General features: G+C 33.5%; 1 protein-coding gene across 1 annotated transcript; it reads right to left on the reverse strand.

Moving 5' to 3' along the window:
- Window positions 1–3,369: 3,369 nt before the first annotated feature.
- LOC133204851 (QRFP-like peptide receptor) lies at window positions 3,370–5,606 on the reverse strand. The gene is made up of 2 exons (XM_061340597.1): window positions 5,596–5,606; window positions 3,370–4,360 (listed from the first exon to the last, which is right to left on the reverse strand). Exons 1-2 carry the CDS (start codon window positions 5,604–5,606, stop codon window positions 3,370–3,372), a joined length of 1,002 nt encoding a protein of 333 aa, XP_061196581.1.
- Between the last annotated feature and the right edge of the window lie 14,590 nt (window positions 5,607–20,196).

Consider the following 20,196-nt stretch of genomic DNA (forward strand, 5'->3'; position numbering starts at 1 on the left):
TGATCATCAACCAATCGTCTAGGTACATGAATATTTGCATTACCATTTTTCTTAAGTGTGTTGCAAGAACTGCCATTACTTTTGTGAAGACCCTTGGAGCTGAACGAAGTCCAAAAGGCATCGCTCGAAACTGGTAACTCTGGTCTAGAAATATCGTAGAAATTTCTAGAATTCTGTGTGAATTGGAATGTGAAAATAGGCATAGGTCAAACCGAATGAGACTGCAAAGTCCCCTTTTTCATTGCTTTCATTATAGAAAATAGCGTCTCCATTTTGAAATGTCGAGGCACTATTAACTGATTTAGAGGTTTCAGATTTAGAATTGTCCGAAGCCCTTCTTGTTTCTTTGGCACCACAAAATTGGTGCTGTAAAACCCTTCGTTTTGACAGGTTCTATAACATCTTTTTCTAACAACATGCCTATTTCTGTTAAAATAACTGACTCGTGAATACCATATCTTGGTACACACGTTTCCTTGATCTTTACATAGGGTTGAATCATAAACTCCAATTTTAACCCTTCCCTTAGGGTTTCTAATACTCATTGATCCTGAGTAATTGAAGTTCACTTTTTGTGGAATGTTAACAAACGTGCCCCTACTGGGGAAGCATATTTACAAGACCGACTGTTTACAAAATTCACTTCCTTTGAGTTGGAAACCATTTTTGGCCCGCCAGAGGTTCTCCTGGAAAATAATTCTTCCTGTTCCCTGTCCTGCACGAAAATTGTCCTTGCCCTGATCAGAACTCAAGGTATTACTTGACTCATTTGATTTAGCCACTTTAGCAGAAAGAACAGAGGTCTCAGCTACATCTGCTTTCCTCTTCCTACTCAACTCGGTGGAGTTCCTACTATCTCTACTCTTGTAGTTCTTATTATACCCCTTTGATGTGTTGTAAACATTTTGGGTTTCTCTTTCATCTCGTAGATTCTCTGCAGAAGTATAGAGAGATTCAAAGTACTCTCCATTAAACAACTGGATGCCAAAAATAGGGAGTTTCAGCAATTTTTTCTCCGTTGCCTTACTAATAAAGTCTACATTTTTAAGAAAAACTTTTCTTCTACTCAAGACTGAATTTGCCATTCCTCTTAATTGCTGTCAAATCAAAACTTCTGAAACAGTTGATGAGAGCTTTATGTCCTTCCACTATATCATCCTCACATTCAGCCTCATCTAAAAATGCTGCTATAATAGTACCATAAGAAATGGCCCTGGCTGAATTGTCAATTCGCCTAAAGTCATTGTCTAACTCCTTATGAAAAGGAGAGAGATTAACTTTTGATTTTCCACAACTACCTTAAGTTTCTGGCCTACTACTATCCCCTCCTCAATATTGTCCTCTAATTTTGGAGGATTACAAAAGGCGTCAAAGTCATCTTTTTTCACCATAAATGCTTTATCATCTCTGCCACGTACTGACATATTTTTCAAATGCCCCGAGGTAACTTCAACTGTTTTGATCATATCAATGAGTGTTCCTCCAATAGGCATTTTGAGGAGAAACTTTTTCTTGTCACTCTTGTCTCCTTTCAATCGAGAAGAAATAAATGATTTTCTCTCATTTTCCAATGGATCCTCAGCTTCAAGATCAATATTGAGAACAATATTGAAAACAGTTACACTGCAGAGGATCAGAGGAATCTGGTAAACCAAAAGGTACCTCTGCTGGCGCATCTGAATTAGTATACAAACCTGCAATAGATGCATTTGAGGTCTGCCTATGGTTGCCGTTTTGGAATTGACGCTCTCATTTCCTCTGGTCAACCTTACCTCGCCTACTGATACGTTATGTTGATCATTAAAATTTATATCAACATCCTTTTGCTTAAGTAGTAATTCAACCTGCTGTCTTACTTGGTCTTGAATAATTGCTGATAAATCAACGACCTCTAATCCACCGACCCCTGATCAACATTTGTTAATACGGTCGCCATTGTTGTTCGACTCATGGACTGCCGCCTCCACAGACGGACTTGCGTCCTGTCAAACCGTCTCCATAGACGGATTGAGACACCTTACTGTACATTTTTATAGTCTTCTATACGCTTTTCTCAGTTATTTTAGTTACTTTATCCCGCCGTTCCTTTGACAATGTTTTACATGTGTCACATGGAAAGGCCTCGTTGCAGAGACGATGCTTGTGACAAAACGTGATTGTCTGGTATGTTCAACTCATTCTCCATTTTTACAACGCGATAAACACTTCCAAAGACGCCAATTTAAACTTTTGTTTGCACTGTATGAGGAAAACCGCATGTCCAATATGGCGTCGAGAGAACACTGAAGAGTTATAGTTAAGGGGGATGCCTGAAGGTAATACCGTAGTGACTAAAAAATATATTTCGACGCATTGTATGGGTAACTAGAGGGAAATTGCAAATAGTTAAGGAAGCAGATAGTGGAAACATTGAAATGAACAAATATTTTTTAAAAAATCCAAGAACCCTTGGGGTATGGAATACGAGAGGGGGGCCCGTCCCCAAGCACCTGTGGAAAGAACTGCTTTTTAAAAACTCCCTTGTTCATAATTCTGTGTCCTACTGCTCGTTTCAGACGTTTCTCATTTATTACTCATTAATAATTCCTCGAAAACTACCTCGATACAAAATAAGACTTTAGATGGGATACAAAGATTCCGGTTGGGGTTATAAATGAAGGATAAAACCAGAGACCTCGGAATGGAATACTGGGAAGTCTTTGGTTTTATCCTACATTTATAACCCCAAGCGGAAGCTTTTGTATCCCATTATGAATCGAGGTAATTTTCGAGGAATAAATGAGTGGTTTACAATAAAGAAGCTCGACCAGAGAAATCTGAAATGATTAATTTGACAAGAAAAAAGTCTTTCGAAGCGAACGATGTCATTTTAAAGTAGGTTAATGATTGATATATTAACAAAATATGAGCTTGAAGCGGGGGTGCTTGAAATTGAATTAGGTACCTTGTGGTAAAAATAAGTAGGGAGTGTCCCGTATACGAAACAAGTACCTGTGTCATCTACATTATTTTGATTTTGTATTTTGAAAATATTTGAGATAACTATTCCGAAATATGGCACTTTATTTCGAGTCTAAAACAATGGGACCTCGGTCGATGGAACGATTCAATCAAGTGTTCTTGCAATGCTACATACAGGAGTACATGTAAGGTTACGTTATATTGTTACTCAAAATAAAAAGAAATCAGTTTATTAATTCATTTAAAAAAATCAGAACAACAAGACTTAGGTCAAAGGAGAGATATAGATTATTCTGGCAGTTCAAACAATACATTGGCAAGAAAAAATGTTCATTTATGTAACAAAATAAAACAACATCGAATTTCTTAAATGACTCCTCTTGAATAAATTGATAACAAAATTGTAATTCATGACTGATTAATACACTTAGACACATTGGTATTCCTAGTTGATTGTTGGATTGCCCTATTTGTTGAACTGGTTGAAGGTGCAACCTGATTTCGTCTCCCTTTGCAACAGGTCAAGAAGACAGTCTTTATGTCTTCGTTTAGCAATGCGTAGAAGAAAACATTCAATGAATTATTGGTGAAGGTGAGAATCAGAAGTACATGTCCGATTGTTGACGCTTCCGAAACAGTCTGCTTAAAGACATGTCTGGCCATTCGGAAACAATGTAACGGAAAATTAAGGACAATGAATAATAAAATCAAGATTAGCAAAATTCGCACCGCCCTTCTGCGTCTCTTTCCTACTGTCTCTGGCATGGTGGAGGTAACAGGCGTTTTATTACACAGTTCTAAAGAAACCTTAACATTACAGCTAATCAAAATTAACGCTGGGATGACAAAGAGGATGATGAAATCGAGTACAATAAATCCAGCGTGCAGACTTAGGATAGGGTCTGGTATAGCACAGCCATACTTCACATCCGTCGAGTTCCCACTTCCAACTTTGAACATCTTACCCCTGAAAACAACAGGTGCCCGTATAGCATAGAAAAGACATGCAATCCAGATCAGTACAATACTTCCGTATACCGCTTCGCGCCTGGTGCCCCTGTTTTTTAGAGGATACACCAACGCTCTGAATCTGTCCATAGCCAGAACGGAAATAGAAAAGACATTTGCAGCACTTGCCATGTATTCTGCATACAAGCAAATTTGACATATGACTGGGCTTATAGAAGAGTTGTGCAATTTCAAGAAAATAACGTTAGGGATAACAAAAACTGCAACGGCAATATCTGAAAGTGACAGAGAGACTAGAAGTAAATTTTTAGAATTTCTTTTTGATTTCTTCAAGATAAGGACGATTGCAAAGGTGTTAGTGAAAGTAATGGTAAAAATAAGAAGGAAATCCACTGCTATTAGACTTGCTGATATGGGGTTCATTTTCACTCTTTAAGGATGTAACTTGGACTTCAATAGTGATAAATGTCAATTATAGCTAACAATTTCCAAAGCACAGAGAGTTCAATTTACGTGCATACTTTATCTTGCTAAAGCAAAATATGGAAAAGTTTATGTGAGGTTAATTGCACAGTTTTCCAGAATGTTGAAGTCGCTTGTGTTAATTTTCATTCGTTGTTTGACTTTTTTTAATGTACGCTTTTCATATCCCCAATGCAGACCTTTTAACGACTATTAATTGTCTTCACATGGTATTCTTAATGCGGAAATGCTGGGTCCACATTAGCACATCCTGTAATTAAAAAGAAGCGTGTAATATTAAAGACATATTTATGGCCTTGTTAGAGGAATTTATATGAAAATAGTTCATTAAGAGAAATACAGCTTTTGACTCGGAAACGATCTTGTCACAAGAGACTTGTAGCTTTGATCTGAAACATGTCCGGGGGTTTAGGGATAATAAAATCGATTCGGTCATTTAATCAAAACGACGATTTCAGAATATGAATTTTATCAAGTAGAATTGTAAAATCCAACCCGAAATTATAACTCTTGCCCTCTTGTAGATCCAATTATGCGTCTCTATATTAAATAATTAACATTATAACACGTATGTGAGTTTATAATTCTTAGTTTTGGATTGGTTAAGATCGATCCAACATTGTAGAAATTATTATAAGTTATGTTCACCTACAACCGACCCTCCAGGTGAACATAACAATAATGCATGTATGTTTTTTCTACATTGGATCAAAATTAATCAAGAACTTCTAAATTGATACAATTGGTTACATGTATGAAAAGTTACATCACCTGCACCCGACATCCAGGTGAACATGACATTTTTTTCTGCATCGTCCAAAAATAGCTAGATGAAGAAATTCCAAATTAGTACAACAGGTTTTATTATACCTCATAAAAATAATCACTTGTTTAATAGAATCTGATTGGCCGAGACAGTCACGTGACCATCGTGTTTGCCCTGCAACAAAACTTCGTGTTTCACGATTGTGACGTCACAATGCGGCGACTGAGATGGTTACTACTGAGTTATAATGTTTATGTCTTTGATTGATAGTGTCGATTCAAATTTTGTAAAAGATAAACATTTAGAAAAGTGGTTTCATTGCTTGGGTGTGAATGTTATAGTGTGTAAATCACACTGACTTGTCACGAAGGAAATTCAGAGTATTTTTATGAAGCGCGACTAGTGGTGTAACTTACAGTTGCTTCATATTGTTCTTATCAGATGTTTACTTTATTCATTGGAGTTTCTTTATATTTCCTGCTTGATTCGGTATAATAAACAATTTATTGCATGAATGTTCGGGAGACATGAAGATTTCTTCGCCGATGAAAAATCATATTCCCCGAGGGCGTTGCCCTCGGGGAATATGATTTTCACGGGCGAAGAAATCTTCATATCTCCCTCACTATCATGCAATAAATGTATAATGTTTCTCTCTTATAGCGTTTGGCTAGGACTTCAATAAATGTAAACAATCGAAAAAGATGGCAAGGGTTTGCTTAATGAGTTTGTATCATTTATTCATTGAATAATGTAATAAAACAATTATATTTTTTCCCAATACATGTACAAAGATTTCGCCAGTCTTAAAGTACAATATTCACCTCACCCTTTGGTCTCGCTGAATATTGTACTCCTCAGGTGGATAAATCATCGTATTGACCTAAAAAGAAAAACATCAGTGATTGCATAGTATTCATTGAGTCCTACCGACCTAAAGGATTTCTTCCAGAGTAATATCTTGTCTTATTAAATGAGGAAGTACATGTATATGTACAAATTAAACTAGATGCTGTCATGAGACAGTAATACCCGCACTAAGGTGTTTGCCTCTAAATGCACACTCCTTCATATTGGGCCTACCAAGGAAAAAACCAAAATAATTCTATAATTTAAACAGTACATGTATTCGTCAAATCGAGCATAAAATGCTCAGGTGACCATGTGACTTATGAGCCTCTTATAGGTATTTCCTTTACTTAATTCATTACCAGTCTGAAATAACAGAATTTAATTAATGATGTAAATTAGGTTTTGATAAAAGGGGGGATATAAAGTTTTGGCCCATAATTGAACTTTTTAAATTCATTTTCTCAACAAAAAATAATGTTATTTTAGTACAAAGCGTTTTTAATGAATTTATCAAAGTGTGCAAACTTTTTTTAATATTTAATTAGGTAAAAACCCTCTTGAAAAGCCATGTTACCCAATCAATTTTGTCACACACCCCCCTCACACACAATTTGCCTGTTTTTGGAAATAGGTCTAGATGGCAAAGTTATGTTAAAAACATCGCTATGATAATTTAAAATTTGTTCTTGTACTGTACATGTATGTGAACACCTTTTTGAAAAATTTCTTCATCACATTGGGCTTGCGTCACCCTACTAGTACTAGTTTTACCATTATCATTTTTAGATTGCACATGCATTCGACAAACCTTGGCTGATTCCGTCACCTTCATCAAACGTAAGAACGTAAGATAAGGTACGAATCGGCCGAGGTGTGCCGAGTGATTGCACATGGTGCAGTGTGGTGAAAACATCATTACGTGTATATCAGTAGGAATTATTAATTCATTTTGTGTTTTAATTGGATTATATTTCATGAAGTTAAAAGGACCTATGACAGTCGGTAGGTACAAATTTAAGTATAGATTGGGGTAAAATAAACCGAAATGCAAATGGTTAGGTTAAAGTTTAAAAAGGATCAAAGATCATCGGATGCCACAGTAGACGAATTTCACATTATGAAGAGTTATCTCCCGTTGTCGACATTACATTCAATTACATGCACAGATCCAGGAATTTTTTCGGGGGGGGGGGGGGGGGCACACCTCAGTCAGAAAAATTTCCAGCCCAGCCCAGAATTTCCTGTAAAGCAAAAAACAAACAAACAAACAAACAAAAAACAAAAACCAACAAACAAATAAAAACAATGATGGTGGGGTCCGTTTTTTATAGGGGAAGGGCGTCCAGTCATTTTTTAATTTGCTTCTGTAAATCAGTATAATCATAGTCCTATTTAAACAACTATGCAAATTCCAGAGGGGGGGAGGGGCAATCTCTCTAGCCGCTCCCTGTCCCTGAAATGACAAATGGTGGTCTCTAACAGTAGGTAATAAGTGCATTAGCACTTTGAGTAACTTTGAGCTGGTTTGGTAATGTATTAAGCGCATTCTCGGTATTTCTTATTTTAGACCAGAATACATGGTCATGTGACTCCAAAAAAGTAGAAAACTTTTCCATTTGACTATGCATAATTTTGTTTCTTGTGTTATTAATATGTTATGTATATCTAATGGTTTAAGGTTATGAACCCCTGGAGGTCATCCCCACTCTCTTAATGAACTGGAAATGTTCACAATATGTCTACATCAAATTAAATAAAAGTGCATCAATGATAAGATTGCTTGACATTTCATTCTTGAATTTGGGTCAACCCATGTACCCTCCTAGAATTAGGAATGAAAATCATTCAAAGAGATGGACCATTAAACTATTTGTATATATTCACATTTTTTATGTCAAAACAAAGTATTAGTTTGCATACATGAACAAACAGGGGTCTGGGATTTAAGGGGAAGGGGTGAGGGGAAGGTCAGTTATCTCTTTACGTCTTAATTGTTGAAAACTCCTAAAATGAATGTTAACCTCTAATCCGACTTGTACGTCTTCATTATTTTTAAGTGGTGGTGTCTCCATATGAGTGAAAAATTCCCGAGAGGGGCATTTAACAACAAACAAACAAAATGGCTTAAAAAACACAATATACATGTACATGTTTATTAGTCAACAGATATACTTCTGGTCATATCTCTAGTTCTCCCTTGAATCAGAAATGATGATATAAATATTTAAAGAATGATTAAGAGTTGAAAAGGTTGTGCATATTAAAATTGACTTAACCTAAGCTCTGTGGTTAAATTAGCTATACCACTTAAGCTTATTTTGCTACTCAAAGCACCTTAACATGCTTAAAGATTAATTATTTTTAATCATACTGTTTCCTAAAATGTGCAGTTTTTTTTCAACATGGATACAAGTCATACATTTTCAGCTTCTTAAAACAATGCATGAAAAAAAGCTGCTTTTCAAATACCGTAACTCTTTCCAAGTCCTTGTGATCATAAGTTTTTAGCTCACTTGAGTTTTTCTGGTTTTCTGATCACATTTTGTCTGTCATCCATCTGTCCGTCTGTAAACTTTTCACATTTCTGTCTTCTTCACTAGAACCACCAATATTAACCAACCTTGCCACAAAGCATCTTCAGGTAAAGAGGATTCAAGATTGTTCAAATGAAGGGGCACACCCTCTTTCAAGGGGAGATAATCAAGAATTAGTGAAAATTTGATGGTATCATTTAAAAAAGTCTTATCAAGAACCACTGACTGGGCCCAAAAAGTTGAAACTTTCTTTTACATAGACTTAGTGTAGATTCAAATTTGTTCAAATTATAACCCACTGGGGTAGGGTGGGGCCACATATGGGGATCCAAAGATTTACATAGAAAAATGCAGGGGATTTTTTCCATCATAAATCTTCTCAAGAACAGCAAGGGCACTATTGTCCCCCATTTTCGTGAAAGGGACCTAGGGGACATTAAATCTCATTTGTCTGTCAGTCTTTCTGTTTGTCAGTCTGTCCGTCTGTCACAATAGATTTAACCTTGGTCATAATTTTTGAATAATAAGAGATAGGGCTTTCATATTTCAAATGTACATAACCTACAAGAACTTTTTAAATATACAATGATCTTTGAACCCATGACCATGACCTTGAAGTTTGACCTACTTTTCAAAAAAATTAACATTATTTTAAATTGATCATTTTAAAAGAGAAAAGATAGGGCATTCATATTATACATGTATATTACCTGTGACAAGACCTTTCTAAATATATCATGACTTTTGACCCTGTGACATTGACCTTGAAGTTTAACCTACTTTTCAAAAATGTTATATTTCCTTATAACTTTTGATTGAGAAGAGATAGGACTTTCATATTTGACATGTACATTACCTGTAACAAGATGTTTCTGAGCATGCTATGATTTTTTACCCCTTGACCTTGATGTTTTACCTAATTTTCAAAAATTTTAACTTTGCAGATTACTTTTGAATGACAAATGATAGGGCGTGCATATTTGAAACAATATGCCATAAATAATGGCATCCCATCCACTAAGACACGGAAAGTAGGGGACCCAATTCTTTGAATTTGCTTGTTAGTCATTTTGATAGGGAAACATCCTCATATAGTGTAGATTAAAGTTTTTTTATGCCCCTCCATGAATTATAATGGCCGAGGCATATAGTGTTTGTCATATCCATCTTACATCCTTCCATCCTTCTGTCTGTCCTTCCGTCTGTCCTTCTGTCATGCTTTGCTTTTAGCTCAGTTCAAAGCTCAGTTTCAAAGACACCATCCAAGTTATTTTTAGCAAACTTCATATGCTGATAGATATTGATAAGAGCTATGCAACTACATCAACATTTTTTAACCTTGACCTATCCTTTGACCTTGACTTCACTTTTCTTAAACTAGTGTTTTAAAGATAACATTAAAGATAGTGTAATCAAACTTCATATGTTGATGCATACTGATGTAAGCTATTCAACTGCATCAACATTTTTGACCTTGACTTTTCCTTTGACCTTGACTTCACTTTTCTTTAAATTAGTGTTTAGCTTATTTTTAATGAAATCATTCAAATTACTGTAATAAAACTTCATAAGCTGATATATACTGATGTAAGCTTTTCAACTGCATCAACCTTTTTGACCTTGACCTTTCCTTTGACCTTGACCTCACTTTTCTTAAATTAGTGTCTAGATCAGTTTTGAATAAACAATTCAAGATATATTTATCAAACTTCATATGCTGATACATACTGCTGAGAGCTATGATTATCATCTACTTTTTTGACCTTGACTTTTCCTTTGACCTTGACTTCACTTTTTTAAATTAGTGTTTATCTACGTTTTAAATAAACCATTTATGATATTTTTATCAAACTTCATATGCTAATAGTAAATACATACTGATGTTAGCTTTTCAACTGCTTCAACATTTTGACCTCAACCTTTCCTTTGACCTTGACCTCTCTTTTCTTAAATAAGTGTTAAGCTCAGTTTTAAATAAATCATTCAAGATATTTTTATCAAACCTAATATGCTGATATGTATTAGTGAGGGCTATTCAACTGCATCAAAAACTTTTCACCTTGGACTTTCCTGTGACCTTGACCTCCCTTCTCTTTAATTTGTGTTTTTATTAGTATTAAAGAAACAATTTAAGATATTTTTATGTAAGCATGCACTTATACATGTACATAATTTGGTGAGAATTTATCATCTATATCCAATTGTTTTTAGATTTTATTCTCATCAAACTTCATACACTCATACAAATTTTCATGTTGCATTAGTAATATACATTCGGCTGGGCATTCATGTCTTATGGACATATTTCTAGTTTTCAATTCATGACCTCCAAGGGTAGGGTCAGGCCACAAGAAGTTTTATATAGGAATAAAAGGGGAAAAAATCTTCAAAATTCTTCTTTTCAAGAACAACAAGAGCATGATTAATATGGAAACATTCTCAAGAAGTGTAGATTCAAGTTTGTACACATCATGACCCTATGGGTTAGGGAGGGGCCATTTTTTTCCTGCCCCTATTTGCCATCCACATGGAAATGCAAATTTTGAAACCATTTTACACATCCACAGGACAAAACCAATCATCTTCCTAATGATCATGATTTAAGGCTAATGCATAAAATATAAGGGAAGTTCTGGGAACCAGGGTGTTTAAACATGTTAAATATTTAGAAAAAGAATTGAACCCAATTTGACCCCCAGGGTGAAAATGAAAATTCGGAAACCTTACTGCACATCTACATGACACCACCAACCATCTCCCAAAAGATGATTAGGATACTGTGTAAAATGTAAGAGGAGTTCAGGGAACCAGGGGCTTTTTGCATAAAAAATGTCATTTTTCGACCCCCATTTGACTCCCAGGGTGAAAATAAAAATTCCGAAACCTTACTGCACATCTACATGACACCACCAAACATCTCCCAAAAGATGATTAGGCTACTGTGTAAAATGTAAGAGGAGTTCAGGGAACCAGGGGCTTTTTGCATAAAAAACGTCATTTTTCAACCCCCATTTGACCCCCAGGGTGAAAATGAAAATTCCGAAACCTTACTGCACATCTACATGACACCACCAAACATCTCCCAAAAGATGATTAGGCTACTGTGTAAAATGTAAGAGGAGTTCAGGGAACCAGGGGCTTTTTGCATAAAAAACGTCATTTTTCAACCCCCATTTGACCCCCAGGGTGAAAATGAAAATTCCGAAACCTTACTGCACATCTACATGACACCACCAAACATCTCCCAAAAGATGATTAGGCTGCTGTGTAAAATGTAAGAGGAGTTCAGGGAACCGGGGGCTTTTTGCATAAAAAACGTCATTTTTCGACCCCCATTTGACTCCTAAGGTGAAAATAAAAATTCCGAAACTTTACTGCACATCTACATGACACCATCAAACACCTCCCAAAAGATGATTAGGCTGCTGTGTAAAATGTAAGAGGAGTTTGAGAAAGAAGAGTGTGACAGACGGACGGACAGACAGACATGAGTAACAACAATATACCCGAACTTTCTTTAGAAAGTGCAGGTATAATGAGCAAGTATATGTAATTGACGAACGCACAATTCGTCACAAATATAACATCTAATAAAGTATTAATGGTCTGATAATAATCATTGAGTATATATATTATATATTTGACACTGCTTTTTATTATATCTTTTTATGAATACATTTATGTGTTGATCTGTATTCAGTTCAAATGAACATGTTTTATGTATTCATTATCTATCACGACACGATAATAATTTTCAATGTCTATTAGAACTGAATACTGGCAGCTTGGCGGTTATGACGATACAAGCACATTAACAGCACAGAAATGGTAAACCTAGATGAGTGTCCTGATCGACAGAGAAAAAAAAAAACGATTTAATTAATATACAATACTAATTAAATGAATATAAAACGCCAACTTCATCCTTTGACGCTTATACTAAAAAAAAAATAATACCAAAAAAAAAAGGTTAAAGAACATTAATTAAAAGGACTGTACTAAGACTCACAGTCTAAGGACAGTACATCGCAGATGATGTAAAATGATCAAAATAAAGAAACTTAAATTGAGACCTGATAGAATGAGCTTGGAAGTTTAAGTCATACGTAATCAGAATTATGGAGAGAATATGCTTGAAAGCACACTGTTTCGAAAAAAATGATGAGAGTTATTGACGGATTAATATTTTCATAAACTTGATTTAATTTCCATTAAACGTTTTGTTTCCCCGTAAGAAACAATTTCAGCTGGGTGGATAAAAAAGGCTTAACAATATCAAATAAAATTTCACACAAGAAGATGAAACAAAATACCTTTACTGCAAATTTGCATAGCACCTCCCCCCCCCCCCCTTTAATACTCTAAAAAAGGTATCCCTATACTATAAATTCAGCTTGATTTTATAGTGGTATACAATTTTTTTCTTACAACAGTAGGCCTGTTGAATTAGGTGGGGATCCGATCGCCTATGCAAAGAGAGAGATAGAGAGACTTCACGAGCATTCAGTAATTGATGTATTTTCAAATATATAGATATAACAATAAATCATGTATTTCATCATCTTCCTATTAATCAATATCATCAATTTATATAAGTCACCGATCATTTCCAAACTCATGGATTACTTCATTTATATAAGTTATGAATTTTAAATACAAAAACATCAGTTAATATTTTGACATTTAAACATATCACTTTTAGTCGAATCTGAATTGAAATGTGTAGTTCACGTATCTGATTTTTTTTTTTTTTTTTTTGGCCTGCATTTCCCTAATTTCGCATTTCCAAAATCGACGGCGTATTTTAAGCTTTGAGATTGGAATCCAGTAGTTGAAACCACAGATTTAACAATCTAGTTTCTAAAACCACTTTTTAAAATACTTCTTTTTCTTTCAAATACTAAAATTAATTTTAAGAAACCAAAGAGAAATAATATTTCAACATAATTTTTGTCAGACTTTTTTATACTTGCCTGTTTCCGTCTCACTACAAGATTAAGGTATAATTCTCTGCATGGTTTCCATCTATAAGAGAGAAAAAAATGGATTTTCTGTAAGTATATCTGTGTTGATGTTTATCAACACCTTTCTGTTCCAATGCATATAGTCGTTACATACACGCAGTTCACGTATTATTATAGCAGTAATGTCACTTTCAACACGCCCATCTTACTCCCTGTTTAGTTGGAAGGTTCTGCCTTGTTCTGACTGTCCAAAGAATATCACAAATATAATACAATATATGTAGTTTAATGATTTAAGAGAAAGGCGTGTCCAGGGCCAAGGAATCGTGTTTCCGATTAATTACGCTGTCGCATCCTTAAATAATGCATCAGGATATAACCACTATTCTGATTCGTCGCAACAAATGAAATCTGAATTTTAAAAACGACAATGAATTAAGCAGTGTATTTAGTCTATTTACACAATGTGATTTTGTTGGAAATAGTTTATTTTTAAGGTCTCTGGTTTTTCTCTTTATATTTTGCAAATGCTAGCTTGCTCGTTTCTTTGCGTTAAGGTTTTAAAATCGTGGATAGCAAATTATATCTTTAAAAAAAAATTTTGTACCAAAAGTAACTAATCTAGCCATATTTCAAAGCATATTGTAACAAATTAAAACACAATATTGGGGAAATGCTTCAATTTTTAATATCACTGGAACCCGATTTAGCAAAAGATTACAAAATAATAAATGACGAATCGATGAAATTTCCAAATGTTCTTGATTGTTGTTTAATTTATATTTCTATGCTCTTTAAATTAGTGGTACCAAACTTTCGAAAATATGAACGATACAGACACAGAGATGTGAAATTACAACACCCCCATATTTTCCTATAATTTCGAACTCATTTTATCCCCCTTTACTGTTGCTGACCCAATAAATGAAATTGGCAGATCGAAATTATTGTTGAAATTAATTTGCCTTTAGGAAAATTCTACACAAAGCATGTAAACATTATTTGTCGATTTTTTTTTCTTTTCTAAAACTGAACAGTATGAAAAATTGTCCATTTTATGATGAACTTTTCATGATATTCTTTATTGAAATTAAATCAACCATCTCTGATACACAATTTTCATGGAATATCTTTGTTTGTCAATTCTTCCAATTTTTTGCATCTCGTAGAACGATATTTTTTCGAACTTTAAAAATTTATGAACCGAAACTAGAAAACAGAACGTGGTTAGTTTGTGTGTTATATTTTCATTTAAAAGTTAATTATTGTTTAATTTAACTATTTAACTTGTTATATTTATCCAAAATATTGATAAAATACTCAATCTGGATCGACAACAACCTGAGAATGTTGATTAATTTACGCATTTGTTTATACAATTTCTTTTTTACGAGTTGATGGTATCAACTCATGTTATGTGACTTGTAAGGGATTCCCCAATGTATCGAAACTAATCACATTTTCGTTTGAGTATTTTGCTTACAGGTTCTTGTACAATATTGGTTTATTTATAGTTTTATAATCTACAGAACAAGAATATGTTTCTTGATATACTTTGAAGTGTTTATAAACATAAATGTTTATTATTAATTTTATTGGAATTTGTGTCTATCCGCGAAAGAAATTAGTGTTAGGGACATGCGGTCAATAAAAGTGACATGTCGTGCAAACAAAGTTTTGATTTATAAAGCAATAAATGTTTTATATAATAAGAAGTATTTTGAAAACAGATTTTTAAAGAAAATTCACAAAATTGAACATTGTACAAACCAGGTTATTTTTAAGATTGACGTGCTGGTGGTATATGAATAAATTAATTCTTGCGCTGTTATGCTAATGAACAGAGCACTTTTCCCGCGTTAGTGATGAATCATTGAACAAAGAGAACACACTTCTTATGTTTGTAAACAAAGCGAGAAGTTTGCAGTAAAGAAGGTAGAAGTAAATCAACTACTAATCTCAAATGAAAGAAATGAGCTATACTGGTTGAAAAAACAATTTTGAAGTTAAAGTTCTTATTTCTTGTGCAAGCAATAAAAGATTTCGATTTCTTCAAGGGTTAGATTTTTTCAGCAGCGGACAACTTTGTGCTCCAATTTCTTTTTCCCTGTTAAAAACACTGTTGAGAATTCCTGCCTTCCACAATCTAGATCTGTTTTAAAGCAAGCTTTAAATACAGCAATGGCCTGTGATTCTTATCTCATTGATTGTCGGCACTACACTGGAAAGTGGTTTCCTTTAATATGTCCATCTGTGTTTTGCTATCAGATGCTGGCCATGTTATAAGATGAATTAATAGTACTGAAGGCAATAAATAAAAACAAAAAACAAAAAAAAAAAAAAAAAAAAAAAAATTAAGTGGGGTGTATTGATAAATTAAATGTGAAATGCATATTTATAAATGTGAAATGATCAAGAAAGTAAATTAATTCAAGGGTAGAGAGATCATGTAAAAAGTCAATATCATGCCATTGTGATGAATTTAAAGTCTTCAGTCGAAAAGCCGAAAGAATTGAAATTTTTAAACGTGCATACATGTATCAATGAAAGTCAAGTAGTTGAATTTCAAGAAAGGCTAAACTGAGAGAAATGATATATAAAATTTGCTTATTTCAGTTAAATATCAACAAGTTGAATTTCAAGAGTAGCGTAATCAAGAGAATTAAAATGTTATTGCGCATATCAATGATCATAAAAGACAGGGGGTTGAATTTCAAGAGTGGCTAAATTATTTGATTTGACATCATTTGTGCATGTAAATTTTGAAAGACAAGGAGTTGGATTTCAATAGTAACTAAATCAAGAAAATTGAATTATGAAATATACATTTGAATGAAAGTAAAAGATATGAATTTTAAGACTGGCTTAATCAGGAGAATGGGAACATATTGATGTGCATTGAAAATGTCAAATTGTTTGTCGATTTAAGAAAGCAGTGAAAATATTCAATGAGCATGTTAATGGAATTTGCGCTATTTGTAAATAATAATTCCTTACTTGTAATACTATTATAGGTTTGGCCAATTGGTTTGAGATATGTATGTTTAAAGCTTTTTCTTGTTTTTTTGTTGTTTTTTTTTTGTTTGTTTGTTTGTTTTTTTTGTTTTTTGTTGTTTTTTTTTTTTTTTTTTTTTTTTGTTTTGTTTTTTGTTGTTGTTGTTGTTTTGTTTTGTTTGTTTGTTTGTTTGTTTTTGGTCTATTTAGGAGTTGTTTTAATACTGTAATATGACTTTAGAACAGTTGTGCCATTTTTCTCTATTTGAAACTAGTCTCTTGATATATAATATTTCTGTCAAATGATATCGAGTGCCCAAAAATTTGTTCTCTGTAGTTTTAATGATTACTGGAATTATTATACATTCCAGTAAATATTAAAAAAGTAAATATACATGTTAAAAATACAGGATGGGAAAGGTGTAAATAAAATGATATAATTTTATTTCTCAAAGAAAACAAAAAGAACGAATTTTAAAGTGATAGCTTTCATCATTGCATATGGATTAATATAACATAATCCATATATGGACTAGAGACCTCAACTCATTTAAACATTATATAATCAATACCATCAACTCTTAGTAGTACTTTCAGTACTTTGATTTATGACTTGCACTTGCGCGTGTTCAAATCATAGTAGTTTCAAATTGTAAATACTGTGGAAAATAATGATGCAAATGTTACAAAGGCACTACAAAGTGCTAGAATATCCATCCTTTTATTGCATTTACCAAGCAAGAAATTTTCAAACCCATCACTATGTTTTTCAACAATATTTTAAAAATTACTGACAAATACATGTAATCACTGCTAGGAAAACAAATGTATACTGGAATGAAATTCATATCTTTGTTCTGAAGATGTAACTTAATTGACAGTCATTTGCAGGCCCGTAGCAACGGTTTCAAAAGTGGAGGGGGCAACCTCTCAGAAAAATCTGACAACCCCCCCCCCCTCCCAAAAAAAAATCCGCCAAGCAAAAAAAAAAAAGAAGAAGAAGAAGAAGAAGAAAATTACTTGTTTGCCAGTGCTCGACTTATAGCAACAAAAAGTGTGGGGGTGGGGGGAGGACCAGCATCTAAAGGATAATTTTCTATAGCAAAATACTACACAGAAAAAAAAGCCCCCCCCCCCCCCGCGTTCTACGGGCCTGCTTTGTTGCGCTCTAGTGGAAAAATAAAGCTATAAAACTTTTTATCGTGTGAATTTTAAAATTATCTATTTATTTTTTTTTTTATGGAATAAATAACACCCCCATATTGTTAAGGGAGATGATGCAATCAGTATTACCAAAATTGAGTTTACTGTATATTCTATTGTGCAATAGTTCATAAAGAGATCTGGTCGCTCAATTTATTTATACATACTACATCAAATCATATTTTTTGTACATGCATATTTACTGATACAATGTTACCTGCTTTAAGTAAGCAGATCGTCTTTTTGTCCCCCCGATTTTGCGAAAGCGAGGCGACATTAAATCTCATTCGTCTGTCTGTCTGTCTAGCTGTTCGTCAGTCTTTCTGTCCGTCTATCAGTCTGTTTGTCACAAAAACTTTAACCTTGGTCATAACTTTAGAATGAGAAGAGATAGGGCTTTCATATTTCACATGTACATTACCCGTGACAGGATCTTTCCAAATATACTATGAATTTTGACCCCGTGACCCTGACCTTTGACCTACTTTTCAAAAATTTTAACATTATATTAAATTGGTCATAATTTTTGAATTTGAAAAGATGGGGCTTTCATATTATATATGTATATTACCTGTGACAAGAATTTCCCAAATATACTATGATTTTTGACCCCCCCCCCCTGACCTTGCCCTTTGACCTATTTGTCAAAAATTTTATAATTACTTAATTACTTATAACTTTGATTGAGAAGAGATAGGGCTTTGTTATTTGACATGTGCATTATCTGTGACAAGACCTTTCCAAACATACTATGGTTTTTGACACCCCCCCCCCTTTGACCTGTGACCTTGAAGTTTGACCTGCTTTTCGAAATTTATATCTTTACTTTTAACTTTTGATTGACAACAGATAGGGTTTTCATATTTGACATGTGCATTGCCAGTAAGAAGGTGTTTCTGAGCATGCTATAATTTTTTACCCCTTGACCTTCAGGTTTGACCTAATTTTCAAAAATTTTAACTTTGGTGATTTCTTTTGAAAAACATAAGATGGGGTTTTCATATTTGACAAGTGCATTACCTGTGTCAAAATGTTTCCGTATGTGCTTTGATATTTGACACAGGGACCTTGACCTTCAAGTTTGACCAATTTTTCAAACATTTTATCCATGTTGCTAACTTTTGAAGGAGCAAAGATAGGCATTCATATTTGACACGTGCATTACCTGTGTCAAGCATTTTCAAATGTACTTTGATTTTTTATCCCATGACCTTGACTTTGGCCTACTTTTCAAAAATTTTAACACTGCTAATAACTTTTGATTGAGAGAAGATATGGCATTTACATTTGACATGTGCATTACCTGTTTCAAGGCCTTTCCTCTTGAATACTTTGGTTTTTGATGTTTTTCACTTGTGACAAGACCTTTTGGATTTTATTATGATATTTGACCTCATGACCTTGATCATGAAGTTTGATGCAGTTTTGAGAAGCTATAATCTTTTCCATAACTGTTATTCAATAATTTATGTCTCACAGACAAGACAGACACACAAACAAGACAGTTACAATATGCCATAACTAATGGCATCCCATCCACTAAGACACCAAAATGGGGGACCACAATTCTTTGAATTTGCTTGTTAATTTCTTCTACTTAAATTTTTGAACATTATTTTGTGCAATTGTCACAAAGAAAAGGATTTCCTTAGTTAGAAGAACTTCTGTCTGATTCTATTATTGCAAACAACTTCACATTGAATGTTTTATTTTAACCATTAAAGAGATGTAAGTATTCAAGTTTGAATTTGTTAACTTTAATTTATCAATTTTAATTTGAAATTTGTTGTTTTATTTTTAAAATCTCAGTTTTAAATAAATCTCTCCTGACCTACTCTCTTGTAAAGAAAATATGGATTTGAATATCAACACATGTAGGCTATAATTTTATCTGTAGTTAAAAGCTTCATTATATTGGCCAACCCTATAAAAACTAGGGCTGGGACGGTATATCGAGATATCAATAATATCGATTCAATGTGAGGATGATACACATATCGATACGTATGAAGAAATATCGAAATATCGCCCAAAAAATTCTGACTTATGTTTTTCTTTGTTTACTTAACATTTTGTGTTAAATATGTAATATAAATATGCTAAATATTAATATAAATATGAAATACATAATAATTAACACTACTTGTGTAAAATTATTTTCTTTCACAACAGGTATACATCTTCTTTGAATAAATTATTCTTATTTGTGAAGAAATTTTTTGTTCATTTCAATACAAAAAAGACATTTTATAACAAATTCAACATATCATGATACATATCGTATCGTGGTTCAAATATCGTGATACATATCGATATAGAAAAAGTTGTATCGTCCCAGCCCTAATAAATACCCAGTACATGTACACATCATTGACAATTATTCGACATCTTTTGCAATATTAATTTTCTGTTTTCTCTTTATTTCTCTAAATGTGGTCAAATACACATATAACACACAAGTAACATACAA

Source organism: Saccostrea echinata, unplaced genomic scaffold (genome assembly GCF_033153115.1).
Source record: "Saccostrea echinata isolate AGI-Se365-2 ecotype Australia unplaced genomic scaffold, CSIRO_AGI_Sech_v1 ptg000054l, whole genome shotgun sequence".
NCBI lineage: Eukaryota > Metazoa > Mollusca > Bivalvia > Ostreida > Ostreidae > Saccostrea > Saccostrea echinata.